This window comes from Buceros rhinoceros, unplaced genomic scaffold (assembly GCF_000710305.1).
Source record: "Buceros rhinoceros silvestris isolate BGI_N320 unplaced genomic scaffold, ASM71030v1 scaffold13390, whole genome shotgun sequence".
NCBI classification, from domain to species: Eukaryota; Metazoa; Chordata; class Aves; order Bucerotiformes; family Bucerotidae; genus Buceros; species Buceros rhinoceros.
In genome coordinates, this window is record NW_010387969.1 from 2,373 (window position 1) to 20,922 (window position 18,550).

The 18,550-nt window shown below is 37.7% G+C and overlaps 1 protein-coding gene across 1 annotated transcript in view; it reads left to right on the forward strand.

The window, feature by feature from the left end:
* Positions 1-881: 881 nt before the first annotated feature.
* Positions 882-18,550, forward strand: part of MYOF (myoferlin) — a 70,615-nt gene continuing 52,946 nt past the window's right edge. Inside the window, exons 1-3 of the mRNA XM_010141953.1 lie at positions 882-969; positions 6,924-6,979; positions 8,147-8,238. Coding sequence (XP_010140255.1) covers positions 882-969; positions 6,924-6,979; positions 8,147-8,238 — 236 coding nt within the window. The remainder of the gene's footprint in view (positions 970-6,923; positions 6,980-8,146; positions 8,239-18,550) is intronic.

The window sequence follows — 18,550 nt, forward strand, 5'->3', positions numbered from 1 at the left end:
CTGACAAGCCTGTAGTTCCCTGGATCGTCCTTCCAGCCCTTCTTGTAGATGGGCATCACCTTTGCATTGTTTTACCTGGTTTCATTTTAGTGGAATCTACTGCCTGTATTTAAGACAGACTATGTTTAAGCCTCCAAACAATGCAGGGCATCTTCTCAGATTTTTTGCACATATTTCCTTAATTTTTTTTTTTTTAATGCATATATATTTTAATAATTTCCCAAGAGATCCACTAAATTCAGCATGTCAACTGCGGAACCTGTAGTATTTATTGTGTGTGAGCCGTAGTTGTTCCAGAGAACAACTGGAGGGGGAGCACTTAAACTATTTTTGAAGACCGTAAGTATTTTGTGGTTATAGCCTGACAGGAGGCAAGCTAAAAACATTTCAATGTCATTCTAAACATTAAGAGAAAAAATATAAGCTCTCGTGAAATGTCAAATGTCATACCTTGGTATACCAAGAGGCAGATGTGATATAAGTTGAGTGCAGGGGTTGTCTTCAATGTTCATTTGCGTACGTTTACTCTTGCCTTGGTTACTTACGAGAGACTTGTCATGCAGCTCAAGAATAAAAGTAACAAAAAAAAAAATCTGCAGTTGTTTTTACACTGTGCCTTTTCTGTTACTGGATTTCACTAGCGAGAGCTCTTTTTGTGCAGCAACACAGGACGTGGTGTCAATTTACAGGTACTTTTTTTTTCATGAGCCTTCAGTAGCTAGTCCGTCACAGATCCACCCATAGACCTTCTTAACTGTAAACCAGCTGTTCCCTGCCGCCTCTTCCTGCTAGCACTTCGGTCCAGAAGTTAAGAACTTTGAAACTCCAGACTTCCTTGAATTTCTTTGATAACAACCGTCGTTTAGTCAAGACTTGAAACAATGCTTCGGGTGATTGTGGAATCTGCTACTAACATCCCTAAAACCAAGTTTGGGAAACCAGATCCTATTGTTTCTGTTATTTTTAAAGGTAAGGAAAACTGTCATGAATGTGCTCGGGAGGAGGTTTTCTGAAGGATGGTGCCCTATGCAGGTATTTGAAAATCTGTGAAAACATGTTTTCCTGAAGTTATATCTGATCTAACTTTTGGGAAGACTGGTTGGAGAGACAGGAGTTACCTGAATGAAGTTTGAACTGGGTGGAGTGCATTGGGCTTTTCTGGCCAGAAGTGCTTCTGTTTCAGGATCCACATTTTACGAGCTTTTGCAAAGGCTTAGCCCTTCGCTTTAAACACCCGTATTTAGCTGCATGGATAAATCCACATTTAATTCTGGTATTGAAGAGTACCTTGTTGTTTTCCATCTGAAAAAATCATTCCTCTGTCTTAATTACTTTGCACAGCCGTTGCTCACTGTTATACCAATTTTTATTGTGACTGGTTTATTTTTGTTATGACCAGCATGCTGAAAAACAGTAGTACCATTACTGAAGGGGTTTGGTTTGATTTTCTTTTTGTGAACTGAATTGCACTTTAAAATTTTGTCTGTTTAGATTATTTAATTTAAAATAAAGTTTTAGTAAGGGAAACCACATTTTACACTTTCATTGGTCGTTAGATACATATGGGATGAGGAGTAACCAGTGTGATAAAATTAGCATACATTAAGCTAATTATATTTTACAGTGTGTATTACCTGTTGCCATGATTTCCTCCCTTGGCTAGACTAAAGGAACTTGATTTCAAGTACTGGTTTACCTTTAAGCTGCAGAAACCTCCAAGCACTTTCGGATCATGTAATATGTTGAACCAAACTGTGACAAACGGTCACCTTAGTTCCTGGTGACCTGGTTTCCTAACTGTGCGCTGAAATGGAAATGGTTTTTCCTAAAGTTTTTCCAATGAAAAATCATTGCAGGGGTTCGTCATCTTTAGAAACCAAATCTGAAATCATGATGTTTTGCTGGGAGCTGGAAAAGGACTAAGCAGTGCACATCTGGTATTTTAAGTTCCAAAATAAAGAGGTTTTGAATACTTTCAGCATCAGGAATATGTGATATCATTCCATTTCCTTTCTTTTCCTCCTCTTTTTCAAGTTTGTTTTTTCACCCCCCCTTTGTATTAGGGCAAGCAGCTGAGCTTTTCTCAATAGCCTTTGGAAGTTTGTCATTCTTAAAATACGGTTTTATTTGTCCTGCAAAAGGTGCTGCTAGTGATTGACTTTAATTTCCCATTTGTTCCATTTATTTATTTCTGCTGCTTCTTAAGCATTCATATTGTTTTTTCAGTTCCTTGTCTTTCTCTGATTTCCTGTCACAGTTTGCTCTTTCTGGGTTACCCCTGTTCCTGTGTAGTTTCATGATCCAGAGTTGGTTTATGCCTTCACTTCTTTCAGCCTTATGTGTCTGTTTAATTCCTCCTTGTAATCTTTTGTTCCTTCTCTGTGCTTTAATGCAATCCATTTTTACCTAGTCAATGTAAGTTACAGATTTATTTTTTTCTTCTGCGTTGCTGGATTTGTTTCGCAGTCATTTAGTTATCCAAACATAGGAGCTGAGCAACTGACATTAAAGGAATGAGTTCATTGTCTTAAATACAACTTCCTATTTGTGTCAGTTTCTTAATAGGGTATTTAGTTTCTCATTATACCTGCTAGTTCTTTTTATGTGCTTTTACTACATACCAGCAGTCTGAGTTTTTGCTTTCTGTCCAAAGTGATTCAAGGGGGCCAGAAAACAGCAGGCTTTCGCCAAGCTATTGAGCAGCTCTGGTTCAGTTTGTAAGTGGAGTACCTGGTTGGCAGAGGCAAGGATGTGGGGACTATAGCGGAGATATATTGACTTCTGGCTTTTTATGTATATTGATGTTTTTAATACACAGCCTGTTCCTCCTCACCTTGCTAGTGTGTAGATGGGAAACCAGTCTCGTTTTTGAGAAGGCCTATGTCAAAGGGCAGCAGTCTAACAGTATTCCATACCCAGTGAAGCTCCTGGGTGACATAAAAACCACAGCTGGGAGTTTATTTTGCATTCTGCTCAAAACTCAGGCATTTGCAGGACTTTGGTCACAGCCCTGCAGTACATTTTCATGTTCTTGTTTGACTCTGGAATATTCTTGGAGAAGTCTTAGACAACAACACTTTCCTGACAGAAAATTGCTGTGGAAGCTGAGACTTCCTTAAACAGTGATTTGTTTGTTAGCGTTTTCAAGTTTTTATAACTTACATAGCCTTTGCTGATGTCAGGTTCAGTAGTTTTAAGACTTCAGTGAAAACACACAATGTCTCTCAGGATTAGACCTTTACAGCTGTGCTGTGAGGAAAAAGGCCATGGTCCTAACAGCTATTAGTATGTAAGTAAGTGACTCTGGAAACACCTTTTGTGTTAACACATGTATGTTAGTAGAGTTTCATCTATGTATACAACAGACTTCATCAAATCTGTGTAACTAAGCCAGTTGTAGACTATACAGTCAGTACAGTTAATCCAATGACATGTATGCGGCAGCTGTTTTTGTTGGGATATCTTATTTACAGTAGAGGGGCTTTGTGAAAGCATTTGACTTCTTTTTTACACATTTATGTTCAGTCCAGTGGGATGGAGCTTTTCTTCTGTTTACTCTCAGAACAACTCACTGTTCAAAGAGAACTACACCCTGAGAGTAAACGAGTATTGCTGTCTTGAACTGGGTGCTGTTCCTGCAAAATTCTGAGTTCGTTGGCACTCTGTGTGAGACAAATTATTAGTTAAATTAATATGAAAAACTGTTGCCATTTGCTGAAGTGGGACTAAGTGATAATGATTAAACCAGTACAATTCTTTTGCTTTGTCAGATATACCAAACTGCAGACAAATGTGACAGATTCTTCTCTTTGAGTATAAAAATTGACACAATTGCTTATATGCGCAGTCAATACTAGGACATTTAGTGCTTTGATCATGCCTTTTGACTGCTTCATTCAACTTTATGCATTAGAAACTGATGTGAAGTAGCATTTGGTTTGATTGGGCCAACTCAAATAAAATTTGTTTTTCCATTTCTGCTTAATCTAAGAGCTTTCTAGCAGGCCTGCAGTAGTTCATAGCTATGTTAGCTTTTATTTCAGTATGTGCAAGAAAAGACTATTAGATTGTAATTATTTACTAAATCTATATTTTCTGTTCTGCAGAGAATTAATTACTCTAATTTCTTGTGTTTTGGAGGTCTGCCTGTTTGATCCTGCAGTTCCTGCCACCATGCAATCTTAATTCTTCATTCGCAAAAGTTTTATGGAAAATTTAGTAAACTGAAATGTGAATCTCTCTGGAATCTTAGGCTTAAGACTGTTCTAAAAGATTGTGTTTGTTTCTGCTATTCCCCATCTGCTAAAATTGATAAAAATGCTAGTTATAGTAGAGGTTGTTTTGCAGTGCTGTAATTATCTTTCTAGTGATGAAACAGTTTAAACAGCTCATCTTGAATTAATCTTTTTGAACACTGCGTCATCTCATTGACTATCACTAAGTTCTTATTATATTAGTTCTAACTGAGAATAGTAAATAATATGTGGTAATATAATGCCTCTATCAAGATAAAGCAAATAATGATTTCTTCTACAGTTACAAGGTTACTGTAGTTAATTTTTAAAGAAACAAGTATATAGAGTGTCCTAAATGTGTCCATTATAATTTCTTACTCTTATTTCTTGGTAAGGCCAAACTAAAAATGATGACAGCCCTATCTTACAGTTTATGCCAATGTAGTTTACAGCCTCAGCTACTGTAGCTGGATTCATAACTGATAGAGGAATACAGACCGAGGACCCGAAACTTATGGAATAACTGCGCAGTCCATCTTATTCTGCTTGGCAAAGAATTTTTTGGTGGGAAGAAGCAAGCTCTTTCCCAACAGTTTAAATAACAAACAAACAAACAAATAAAACCACAACCCAGAGCATTAAAAGAATGATAAAAAGTGTAATAGCGAGTCAGTAAAGTGAAGAAAATACATGCAAAATACATGCTCAAGGAATGTGAATGCTACACTTGGACTGACTAAATTACAGCTAAACCCCAATGCAAGCTGTGTTTCCCGGTGTTTTTCATCCAAAGTTCACATAAATGCATAAACAAAAAGCTTTTTTCTTAGTATATTCTAGAATATGTGTATAGTTAGTGGAACCATACGGCTTCCTCTTGTTTTTATGATAACTTATAGTCCAGAGTGGAAAATTTTATTCCTTGTCAAGAATTGTCTTGACTGTTGTTCAAGCCAGGGATTTCCTTACCTACAGAGTTACATCTGAGCCTAGGTAGGGACCATAGGACTTTTAACCATTAGTTCCCTGAAGATAGTGAATCTGTGATTCCCTATCTCCTTTATAAATGGCTGCGGCTGTGCCTTTTTCACCAGCACTCAGAACATATTTTTCCTGACTCCCAGCTCCTATTTACAGGGGGACTTGGAGTACCAGCGCCAAACCCCAGATATTCTGGGATATTCAGTTTTGAAAATGCTTTACCTCCTGTAGATAACATAAAACTGAATTTCTCTTACTAGTTTGTTAATTAGTTCTCTGTTCCGCAAAATGCAAGTCCAGAGCATGGTGTGTTATGAATGCTCTTTCCTTTGTGGTGTGATGTGAGTCAATATCCTGAGTAAATTGTAGACAATTCCTGTTACATAAATGTGAGTCAGTTCTCGCAAATTGCAGAATGGGCTGGCTTTTTTCTTTCAGTACATTCCACTCTCATCCAATAAAAATAGCCACCACAGTCCACTGACCAAACAGTGCGCATATGAACTTCCCCATGCCGTATATTTGTACTCTTCCTTCCCAGGCCTTTGCAACATTTTCCTGGCAAAGTATAGCCATAACTTGTAAAACCGCTACTACCTTTACTGTATTCCTTAAATACAAAGAGTGTGTCTGAAACTTAGCCTTCTTCTGTTGGCTGAGCATTTTATAGCTCAGCAGTTACTTTACTGGCTGCACTTAAATATCCCCATTTTTTATCACTAATATATGCAATTTCTGTATAGAGAGCTGTGCGTTTGCCAGTGTTCTTCTGTGCTTCTGAGTGTTGTGTCAAGACTTGTTCTCCACTGGAGCTGTATGCATGTAGTGCAACTAAAAATTAAAAATAAAGCCATAGCATGTTACTTGCTTTGAACATGTTGTAAAAACAGAACTCTGTTTCCCTTTTAAATAGATGAGGGAGTTCTGCTAAGGGGCTCTGTAACACTTGAGTTGTGCTATTCCTGTCAGGAGAAGGAATTTGAATTGAAATGCCACACTAAGTATAATTTTACCACATCCTACACTTCCACGATTTGTAGGTTGACCGAGTGCAATTTCTACCATGAAGTGTGCAAATTTTATAATTTTTAGGCTACACTAAATGTTAGTGAAGTGATCTTCATAACCTCTGGAAACCCTTTTTTTTCGGGAAGGACTGCATTTCCTCTTATATACATCTGTATTTCTGCTAATATTTGCTCATTTAAAGCAGAAAGTGCTGTCACTGTAAGCGTATCTTCTTAAGATTTTTTTTCCCAAGTGGTTTTATTTCAGAGCTAAACACTTACAAGTTTGTGTTTTATAACTCGGATATGGTAAATGTGTAAAACATTTGCTTTACTACTGAAGTTCATCACTTTGAGGTTACTGTTTGGTTTGATGCCTCCAAGACTTTTAATCTGGCTTCTTTTATCATTACTGAAGTTGCAGGCAAGGGTCATAAAAGGTTGAGAAACCTAAACATTAGTTTTGCTTTTTGGGAATACATCTAGCTATGCTTAAGCAAAACAGAATAAAAAGCCTCAACTGTTAAAAGTGCCCAGGGGACTTCTTGATTGTAAAATGTGCAGCTACTGGAAGAGGCAAAAAGAATTGGAACATTTGGTTTAACGCTCAAGGTTTCTTACGAAAGGTGAAAGGAAAATTGGAGCTATTTGTGTAATGCTTCAGCAAAACCCAATCATCACACTTTGTTTGTGTTTGCAGATGAAAAAAAGAAAACAAAGAAAATTGACAGTGAACTTAATCCTGTTTGGAATGAGGTAATTTTTTTTTTAATCCATTCTTGGTCTTTTTTAAGACAAAATGCCTGTGAAACTGGTGAATCAATTTCTACTGTTGCAAATGTTGGTTGCATATATGTTCTTTCAAAAAGTTAGTCAGTCATGGCTTGGCTTTGCGGAGGAAGATTTGGGAAGGGCTTTACCCACGCTTATTGCAAGTGCGCTGATGGCTGAAAAGGCCAATGCGGGATAGGCAAGACCGGTTGCAAAGAGCACAGTGGAAGGTCTCCTTGGGTGGTATAGTCGAGGCACGGTTCTTTCTGCGCTGTCTCTTCTCCTCGAGACTGATTCTACGCGTGCTCTCAAAGGAGGCAGCAGCGTTATATGTGGTGTGTCTCCAAATCTCCTGATTGGAGGCCAGGGTGCAGATGAAATGCAGGGTTCATCTTGTGCCGTGTATTACAATTCATTAAGTAACGGTTTTGTGTAAAAGTAGATGGATATCTGGTGAGTTTGTGGCCTGGTTTTGTTCTTTTTTTCTTTTACAAAAGACAATTTTGTCATTCTTTGGATCGAATGACACTCGGCCATTGCTTAGCCACATGTATGGGAATGTAATTGGATCCTTTATTATATACTAAATAAAAAAAAAACCTACAGAATTAGAATGAATCATGTATTGAGGTTCCTCATGGCTTATTTATATAGGACTGGTCCTATTTTGCAAATTCAGTAATGTTTTTCTTGGGGAAAATATTTTTTAGAAGTATTTTTTCACAACTCAAAATGAAAATTAAAGATTATTCTTACATTTTCTAAGTAGGAATACAAAGAAAAGGAACCTACAAATATTTGCCTTAAATTCAACAGCAACTGACTTCAGTCAGTATTGCAGGGGAATAGTATCAGGTCTTATGAATGGTAAGAAAATACTTCCATTAGTGTGAGGAAGTGGAACTGCAGAAGAGGATATGGCTCAGTGCTAAAAAATTTAGTTCTTTTTCTGTTATTGTTACGAGTACTTAGCAAATCAAGAATGTGCTGTGAGCATTTTTTAACTTCGCTTTTGCAAACGCAGCTGATATTGTCTGTCTCTCACTAAATGCAGAATGTATTTCTCAATTTGTTGTACACGCTACTCTGCTGTTACTTAATTTACACATAACTTGTAATTATAATTCAGTTTTGCTCACTTTTTTTGTTCAGATTCTTGAATTTGACTTGAAAGGAATTGCTCTGGATAATTCATCTTCCCTGACAATTATTGTGAAGGATTTTGAAACAATTGGACAAAACAAGTATGTTGTTTTTCTGTTTTTCAGTTTTAAACACAACTTTCAATACAGAAGTCCAGGGGAAAAATGGAACGGGTAGTTGCTGGAGAGGAATTATGGATGCAATTAGATCGTTTCTGATATAACACCTACTTGTAGGCTATAAGCCCGTGGGCTTTCCATCTCTCACTGGTTGGATTGGTACTGTGAAGCAAAGTGTTAACTTTCTTTTTATACTTAATTTTAGACATGCTGAAGATAAATTAAAGGAATGTTTTAAGCATTTAAGCCAGAATTTGGATAAAATTTAGTTCCCTTCACCTATTACTTTCATTTGAAAACCAAAGCTGCCATATTTCAGTTGATGCTTACTTGTAATAAAGGTCCTTGTGTAACTAGATTTATGCCATTCAGATACCTGGTGCAGGCTGTCATTTTGCAGAATGATGCAGGGCAGTACCTAAAACTACTGTACATAACAAGTGTCCAGAAGGTAGCTGTGAAGAACTCTTAAGTTATATTCTCAGAGAACAGTTAACACAAACCACCAAAAATTACAAAACATGATCAAGGCTCTTAACTATCTTTAAAAATCTCCCTGAGAGGCTCTGTTTTACATCACTCACTTAAGTCTTGCATAGGAAGAGGGGAAACCTAAGTTCAATTTTCTGTCTTTTCTGGTTGAAGTCCTAGGCTCATCTCCTGGGAGACTGACTCAATCATCAAGATAAATATGTTGGATAAACTACAAAAGCTGCCTTGGGAATGGAATCTGGGTTTCTGGGTTTTTTGACTGTCCTAGCTAGTGGGATCTATGAAATGTCTTGTTCCTACTGTACTCTTCCCAGCCCAACGAATCATGAGGTCTCTGCACAGTCATTAAAAAGCTTATACATGAAGACACAAGTAACTTCCTCAAGATCAGCTTGCTATTTTGGATGTCATATGTGAGAATAAGTTCTCACACAGATTAGGGTAATTAATCTGTCTCCAGCTGTTGGCTGAGCGTTATAAGCCTCAGACTTGTTGCATATATGGAGGATTGGCAATGCTATTGCTACCTCTTCTTCTGCTTATATTTTTTAAAATATTGTTTAAAAATGGATTGAGGATTTTTTTCTTTGGTCGGTGGTTTGGGGTTTTCTTGTTTGTTTTGGGGTTTTTTTTAAAGAAAATATGTAGCTTGATATTAAGAGAGTCTTCTGTGAAGAGTAAATTGAATAACCTCAGCAGCAGCAGAAAATGGTTATCTAGCTTCCCATTCTTTAGGGGAGAATTCTATATATAAAAATGAGGTGGGAGGCTGCTGAGGATTGCCTTTTCTGACATACATTTCTTGGAAAGGAAAGGCAGAACTCCTACTGTCAGTAAAAGTTTAGGTCTTCAGCAGATAGAAATAATACTCTTTTTCATGATGCCCCTAACATGCAGGGATTTAAGGCTCTTTCTCTCCTGCAGCATTTCTGTTTTGGTCAGTGCCGTTAGTGCATGACAATAGGCTGGAATCCTACTCTGAAAGTCTGAACTCTACTAGTGCAGAGACTACAGCGCCTATAAACCTAAAACTGGGTTCTGCATTTTTCAGACACCTAAAAATCAAGTATCATGAAATCTAAGGCTGCAGACCTCTTTGCATATGGTCCTTTTTTTCATTTGCAAGAGCCTAAAGGAGAGTTTCATTTCTGCAGTTGTTTGTTGAGTGCTCAGTCAAAAACTTCTTAATGTAGTTTTGACAAAATCAGTTTTATTATTAATTTTAGAGAACTAGAGATAAACAGCTGCATCTACATGTGCATGGAAGGATATCACACAAAACACAGATTTCCTTCAACTAAAAAAATTAAGAGTATCTAGTTTTTCTACATATGAAGTAATTACACCGGGAAAAATGCACAGAGTACATGATTTTCTGAATTTTTTTTTTTTTTAGTTTAATTGTGCTGTTAAAGACACTTGAGAAAGCAGACACCTTGAATTGAGGCTTCTATCTTTGCATGAAAGGAGCGACATTCTAAAAAGTTGTAGGGCACTGAAATGCTGTCAGGTGCCAATGCTGGCATATAAACATTTTTTGTAGGTTTATACTCTTACCAAATAGGAACATATGATAAGTAGATATACAAGTAACGAAGACATTTTGTTTGACTAACTTTTAAGAGTAATATTTGTGTTTTTCAAACTATTTTTAAATAAGACTAGATTTGTTCCTGAGAATTGAGTTGACAGGACATTTTGACTGTAGCCATGGAAATAAATTGTTCACATGAAAAATTAAAATAGTGTATATGGGAACATTAGAATTCAATTAATTCACATTCTATTAAAAAGTGTAATATATAAACTTTAGTAAAGCTAGAAAGTACTTTTTGTCATTTTGACCTGGACTTTGAAGTTCCTGCTATATTTGTGATGAAACAAATACGTAACACAGACTCTGACTTAAGCGGTTCTGAATATAATGATAGAGATTTAAGAAAAACCCAAAAACTTATCCGGATTTTTATCTGGAGTAGGATTTAAGCTTTGATTTAATATCAGAATTGGAGGTGTACCTTAAAACAATGCATGCAGATCATTTCAACGAAGGCAACATAAATCACCAGTTGAAATTGTTAGCAACCTCTTGTGTTCTGCATGCCATCTGTTTTATGACTCGTTACACACAAATAAACTTGGTACCTAAACTCAATTGCAGGAAAAGGTTAAGGTCTTGGGTGGGGGCAAGCTAATCAGAAAGCTTTTCTTTTAGATAATCTACAGGAGGGATAGAGTGTATTGTTTTGTGTTGAAATATGCTTGTACTAAAAGCTCTGGCAAAGTCTAGGAATTCTTTCACATGCATAACAAGATAAAGTTTCATCAATGTGTTTAGTCTCTAGCTATCCCACAGTGGTTAAGATCTTCTGCCTATCTCTGCTCAAATCATAGGATTTTTATCTAAAAAGGTAAATAACTGCTTTGGACAAACATGACTCACAGAGTTGTTGGGTTTTTTAAATCTCTGCAGAAAAAAAAAATTCAGCTTATTAAAAATTAGGTACCTGCTTCTTTCTTTAAAGTCCTAGATTTTAAACAAGGATCTACTTTTCTGCTGCACTCCCTTTTCTGTCAGCATCAAGTAGTGTTGTCTGTTGCTATTTTGAACAGGAATATAATACCACATTATCTCTTTCCTTTTTCTTTGTGGCAAATTTGGATATTTTATGACACTGAGCGAGGCATGCATTCATATTTATCAATACTAATTCCATTGTTAGCTTTTCTTTACTACTTTGTGCCTCCTCCCAGTATGTGAATTCAGGTTTTTACAATACTCCAACAGCTCTGCTGTAGGATGACTGTGAGTCAAGCCAATGCCCTCAGATCTCCCATTCCTGAGATTCCTGTAGGTCACTAAAGCATGAATATATTGCATGCTTCTGACTTCAGGGAAATCCCAGAATTCCCAGAACTTGATATAGGGGAGCTTGCCAGTAATCGGGATTTTGCGATTAATTTTATAACATATTGGAAAATACGGGTGCTTAACTGAGGTCCCCGAAATGTTTCACTGTGTTCACATGGGTTCAAAGCTAAGCAGGCATATATGGGGTTTTTTTCAAACCATATTTGTAAACACCATCTGGACTCATATTTGTAGCACTTAACACCCAGCTTGTGCAAAGGCCTGTTTTGCTTGGGTTTATGCTCTGGAAATGGTTGTCCACCACTTACTTATTCTGTTAAAAAGTAAACCAGTAAAATTCTTTGTATGTAGCAAAAAAATATATGTAGTCCATACCAAAGACAGAGCAACACCTTGAACTCTCTGAAAACAAATCTTCAATAACCACCACATATTTGGAGTGTGCGTGTTGTGTTTGGAAGGGCTGTTAGCAGGGAAACAGGATAAGGGGGTGAGAAGTGGGAAGCACATCAGTAGGTGTCCTGACTGTAACAAGATAATAGGAAATGTCATCCTGGATTTCTTTTAAAGACACAAGGCACTGTAATAGCAGAAAACATTTGGTATTAAAGAACATTCGCATTTAGACAAAAGACCATTTGAAAGAGGGAATGTGGAATAAGTTTCCCAGACATAACTTGTATTTCTGTAGAGTTATTGATTCCTTTTAGTAATATTGAGTTTGAGAGAGATTGAGGACTACCATGTTACAATTTTGCCATCCTTTCACAGTATCCGCTTTTAATACTTAAGAAAAAGTCTATAGTTAGATCCCTGGAAGTATTTAAAAGACATGTAGATGTGGTGCTGAGAGATATGGTTGGTGGTGACGTGGCAGTGCAGGGTTAACACTGGACTCGATGATGTTAAAGGTCTCTTCCACCCAAATGATTCTGTGATTCTACATGCCTGCAGTGCTGCAGCATTTCAAAAAGATGCTTTGTGGAATCACTCCCTTGCTTTACCTGCATCCTAGTTCAGGATTGGAAAGATGGAGTACAATGTCTACCTAAGGGCCTTACTGCTGAGAGCTGATATAATGACAGTTTTAAAAAAAGAGGGCTGAGGAAGTGAGGGCTGGACAATATTGAATTAATTTTTACATGTAAATTTGATGTAGTTAACTGAACCAAAATCTGTCAGAGATAAAGACTTACTATTTCAGAAACCCAGTGTTTGTGATGTGCTTTTGATATTATTCATGAGTGAACCCATCAACTTGGGAGATGTATCTGGTGTTTAAGCTTAGTGGGATTTAAGTCTAAATAAATAATTTTTCCCACAGACGTTTTTTGTACATTTTTTTCATGTTTTTTTGTACATTTTACTTTTAGATTGAATTGAGATTTAATTTTTGAATATAAAGGGTTCATTTAGGGAACTATGTCACCCAAGAAAGATCACCGAGAAGAAGCTGCACCGTGTTGTTGGCTTTGTTTTCTCCCTTCTGAATGAAAATAAGAGGGGGGGATTGCCTATATTCAAGGTAGAGACAACTCCTGAAACGTTCTATGACTGTTCCTTGCTGCAGTGTAGGCTAGAAGCAGGACAATGTGTTTCTCAGCTGAACTCCCTCTCTCTGGCTGCTCACAAAGCTCCTGGCCAGTCCACTCTCTGCTATTTCATGCAGCGTTTCTGCTGACTAGTTCTGGGCACCTGGTCCTTCGCTGTGACTACAGAACTTGCTTGCCTCTAGAACAGCACAGCAGAAGATTGCAATATATATAACCTATGATTTTTTACAGCTCCCAGAAACTTGTACAGCTGTTCATCCAGCCCATTCTTATACTGACACAGGAGGAGGAGCACAGTAGATATTATTCTGTTTTTGCACTGTGCCAAAACACACAAGTCATTGCTTTGGCATGTTTTTCTGTATCAAGCCTGAGAGAACATTTGAATATTTTTCCATTACTTTTTTCCTGACAATAAAATTTACTGCCTCATTTGCAGAATCACTAACCTTTTGCAGACAGAGTAAATGAGTGCTCTTTATGGTAAAAAGACACAGTCGTTGGAAAAGATAAACAAAACAAACCACACTGACATGTATGCAGACAGACCATCACAGGAATAAACTAGAGAGGGCTCATATGATCCATGCTTAGCTATATTTTCCAGCATAAAGTTGTTTGAAAAGAGAACACATCTGTTTCCTATTATGCCTAATACTGTTAGTAGAAAGGTTTCAAACTCTGAGAACACAAATCTTCACGCAGTTAAAAAAAAAACGAAAACCCCCAATCACTTCAGTTGTCCATGTCAAGTTAAGGGGGAAAAAAGTTAATTGGAAGTTACAGTTGCGTCTGAATGAAGTTATTTTCGTTCTCTTTGAAGAAGAGCTGGGATTATGTGTTTCCCCATGTTCTTTGCATACTTAGTAACCTAGCGACACAGAGGAAAAACAGATTGGGCACACCCTTTTCTCAAGCAGAAAAATGCAGCCACAAATGAACAGTGCAGCAAATCATTTAATCATGTTTAAGTATTTGGCATAGTTAAATAATTTCTAGGTTGTTCAAATCCTTCTACAGCTATGCCCTTTTGTGTGAATTCTTTTCCACATCAGTGTGATTGTGAGTAGTTGCAGATTTTCCTTGCATGAAGTGTATGCAGGATCCTGCCTGGTTATGGTTCAGCTTTGAGGTTTTCTGTCTTGTACAAAATAGTATCCATGCTTTTTCTTGTTTGAAGTTTGTTCTTGCAAAGAGTATTATCAAATTACTGAAGAAGATAAAAATAGCTGGTTTGCTTCTAATCAAAGCCTTAAAACACAGCATGAATAACAGAAGCTGAGTGTTGGGTCCTGCGGCCTAGAATCTGTAACGGAACACATACACTGAGCAAGAAAGGTGGAGTATAGCGTTTATAACTGCTTGACTCTCAGAGGATTCAAATCACTGGGCTTCCAGTAGAAGCAGCATGTAAGCAGCTGGGGGTTGTGATATGCTAAAGAATTTCATATAAACTGCTACCTTCAAACAGAGGAGGAGTAATAAAGTGGTTGGTAACGTGAGTTAGCATTTCCTGATCCAGGCATGGTGTGAAGTTTCACTGCTCTTGGTTATTTGGGCAGCTAACAGGAAGTGCTAACCACAGGACTAACGGATTAGTTAGCTTAGGTACAAATGCAGCTCTGTGTTTAATAGTCAGTCATCAGCAATTCATTGATTTCATGCTGATAAACTAAGTATTTCTCTTCGATTACTGGCGGGAAAGTATCTTAGGCCTAATACTGACAAGGTATGTTTGAAGTGGTTTAAAATCTGCTTCTAAATGTGGACTTGACATTTATCTTTGGTGTCTTATTCAGTGGTAGACCAAAATGTTTATACTGCTTGTGGCACGACAGCTTTTTGCTTTGCTTCTGCAAAGCTGAAGGAGTTTAAGAGACCTGGCTGACTGGGCACTATACATACACAAGTCTTAGGGATGGTCAGAAAGGTACTTGAGCAGAGTGAAGAAGCAATACTCATTTGCTGTCTCCTGCCAAAATAACTGATGTACAAAAGGTCAAGAAATGTATTGAGCTATTCTGAAAGGAGAAACAATCCCATTTCATGGTGTCAAGAGACCAGTGTGATCTGGAATTAAATGGGCAGACGTTGTCTGTCTAGGCAAGAGGAAGAAAGCTGAAATAGCTCCAGCAAAGAGCAGTGTCCTTTGATGGTGAATAGGAGACAGAAAGTCTTTTCAGCTGTGCTGGAAGGAAAGGATCCTTGTCACCTTGAAAGTCATGGCTTCAGAGGATGATTCCATGAAATCATGCCTGAAGGTAAAAAGTCTTCAGAGTTCAGAGGAATGCAGCAACTTCACAGTAGTCATGCAGAGTACTGGGGGTCTAGTTACATATCAGAAGCCTAAAAGGCTTTCTCCAAGACATGTACAAGTGACAAAGATGAGACCTAGCGATGACCTTGAGGCATTCCTTGTTGAATTTGAAAATATTACTTCGGCTATTGAGTAGCTGTATGATCAACACCAGACCGGACATGGTCCTAGGCAAGCCATTCTAGGCGACTCTTCTTGAGCAGAGAGGTTGGACTAGATGACCTTGAATGGTCCCTTACAACCTCATCAGTTCTGTTAAGGTTCTGCTAAGGGACGAGTTGAAACATCCCAAACCCAGTGAACAGGATCACTTTGGGGAAGGCAAAACACTAACTGCCTAAAGCTTAGAATTGGGTTAAAGCTTAGAAGGAGGCTAAGATAGTGTATAGGCTGAATATTAGATTTCTCATTCTTGCCAGAGTGGAAAAAGACTGGAGACAATTGGTGCCCAACCTGTTAAAGGAGGGAGAAACAAAGGACATTAGAGGCCACTAATAGTAAGCACGTAGTCTGTGTAACTGGCTCCCACTTTAGTCATCTGAAGGGGATCAGAATTTTAAAAATTATTACTGTGTATTCAAATATGTGCAGTTATCATTTGCACAGGTCAAGTGAGAATGTAAAAGCGGAAATTTACGCTGGACAATTTCAAAAGCACTACTGTTGAATAGCTGTTCTTGTGTTAATGTCACCAGATAGGAGGGTGTGGTTGATGAAGCAGTCATCCAGATGATTTGAGACTGGGTGACTTCTGAACTGAAGTTCTTTTTGGAGTTAATGTAAGTCACTCCAGCTCATGTCATATCAAAATAGCAAGTCCACAGAATTTCTCTACAAATGTACATAGGAAAAGATTTCTGCCTAGTTGGTTTTCTTGTTGGGTTTTCCTTCTACGATACCTCAAACTACGTATGTTTCTCTCTGTTATTATGAAATGGAAGGGCATAGTGTAGACATGGTTGAAGGACTTGAGGAAAATACAAGTATTTGGAATTAAAAGGTTTTATTGATTAATTTTGCATTGGAGGAAAAAGAGTGAAGTTTGTTCTTTTCAGTACTGAGCTGTGTAAATGAAATTCAAACATTTGTTCCTTCCAACTCTAGGAAGTTTCCCATTTGCTTATATTATACTTGCTTTCAAAGCTATTAGCATGTTAGAAGGCATTGTATGAAAGAAGAATGCATTAAGCTATCCATTATTTTTCTCTCTCAACTGCTTTGGGATTTGCAGTCATTATGGAATGAACCTTTTTTGCTTTCCTTTGACTGTTAATAGTATCAGTGCCCCTCTGTATGACACCTGCTCTTTACAGTCTGGTCAAATACAGAGGCAGTTGTTCTTTTTTATTGTGTAATGTCAGACTTAAATGACATCTATATAACACAAATTTTTGGAATGTTGACACCACAGGGGAAAAAAAATGCAGCTTCTTTCTGTTTGAGAGAGACCATCTGCTGTTTAGTGACAAAATTTGCTACATCCAATCATAAGCAAAGTCACATAGTAATATGGTTGGAGGGCTAAATAAGACCCAGATCATAGAAATACCCAGATATACACTACGTGTGTATCTGATGTTCCAAATCTAGGTTTGTCTTGTGGGTTGAATGCAATTTTGATTGCATAACAGCAGAAATTGCTTCTTAAGCTCCCTAAAGTTGAGAAATGTATGGAGTCAGTGTTTCAACCAACGTCCAGCTCTATGCAACAATTTGTAAAGTGTGAAAATGTACCTAGGATTAGTCTAATGCTCTCTGAAATAACTAGGTGTCTTTCCATAGCTTTTTAAAGGACTCAGGATCAAGAGTGCAGTACTGAATCCAGGTGTCTGTTCAGTAAAAGGAGGTGAGGCAGGTGTTAGCAATGGCATCAGAGTTTCAGTTATGGTCATCTTAAAGGCCAGAACAGCATTCCTTTGCAGCACGGCCTTATCTTGAACTGCTTTTATCTAGCCCATCCCCTGTGTGTGATGAGTGTGGGAGGCATAGCTGGAACATTATTGTGCTTTGGCAGTTCGGGGGAAAGGAGTGAAAGGTTTGAGTAGTGAGTCAAAACTATCAAAAGGACAACTGGGCTTGGAGGAGTGAGATGAACTGGGAAAGCAGAGCTGACCGAGGAGGTGACAACACCCAAGATTCTAACAGGTTGTTCAAACAGAAAATGTAGTTATTTTTTGTGCACAGCTAAACCGAAGTTGTAATGTGTAATACGTGGAATGTATATTTGCAAGAAATTAATATTTTATACTTACCTATCCTAATGTCCTTTGCAAAAAGTGATCATGTTCTCATGAGATAGCACCTGAGAGTAACTATAATAACACTCTTGCTCCATGTCAAAAAATGCCTTTGCATCTTTAGCTTCTCCATGAAAAAGTACTGTAATCTATTCAAAGGGACCTCCGTTAAGTTCTCCACATACATATATTTTTTCTGCTTTGGCAGAAAAGCTGGTATTTTGTTTGTAAAACATGTTCTTTGTAATAATTTACAGGGTGAAATTATCTTGGGGGTTTTTTCATTGGCAAAAAAATCTCACTTATTCAGATAATCCACTTCAGTATAGGAGTGAACTTATAGGAGTTATTACATGCTGTGGGAATGAATCACAGTGCCAGATATCATGAGACCAATGCCACACTGTTAGAAACTGCCTAAAAGAAGTTTCTCAGGTTAAAACTAACTACAGTTTTCACTTTTTTGAAGAGGATGGTGGTGACAGAGGTACTCCCAAAGCAGGCAGAGTAGCTTAGGAGAGTCGCATAACGTCAGCTCCCCTGGGCAGCTTCCTTTGGCAGGCCTCTCTAGAGCCACATCAAAACATTCTGAGAATTGAGAAGCAAGGAGATGAACCTCTTCCAAAAGGTAGACTATGGGCACGAAGATTAGCATTGTGAAGCCTCTAGTAAGCATGTTGATTGCATTTGTTCTGTTTCATTGTTTTCGTTACAGAGATGTGAGTATGGTTTTGTGTCTCTTTCTACCTAGTACAACAGCTGTCATTTCTAGCTGTTAAACGTTACTTCTTATTTGAGAGTTTGCAGAGCTATATAGGGAAAG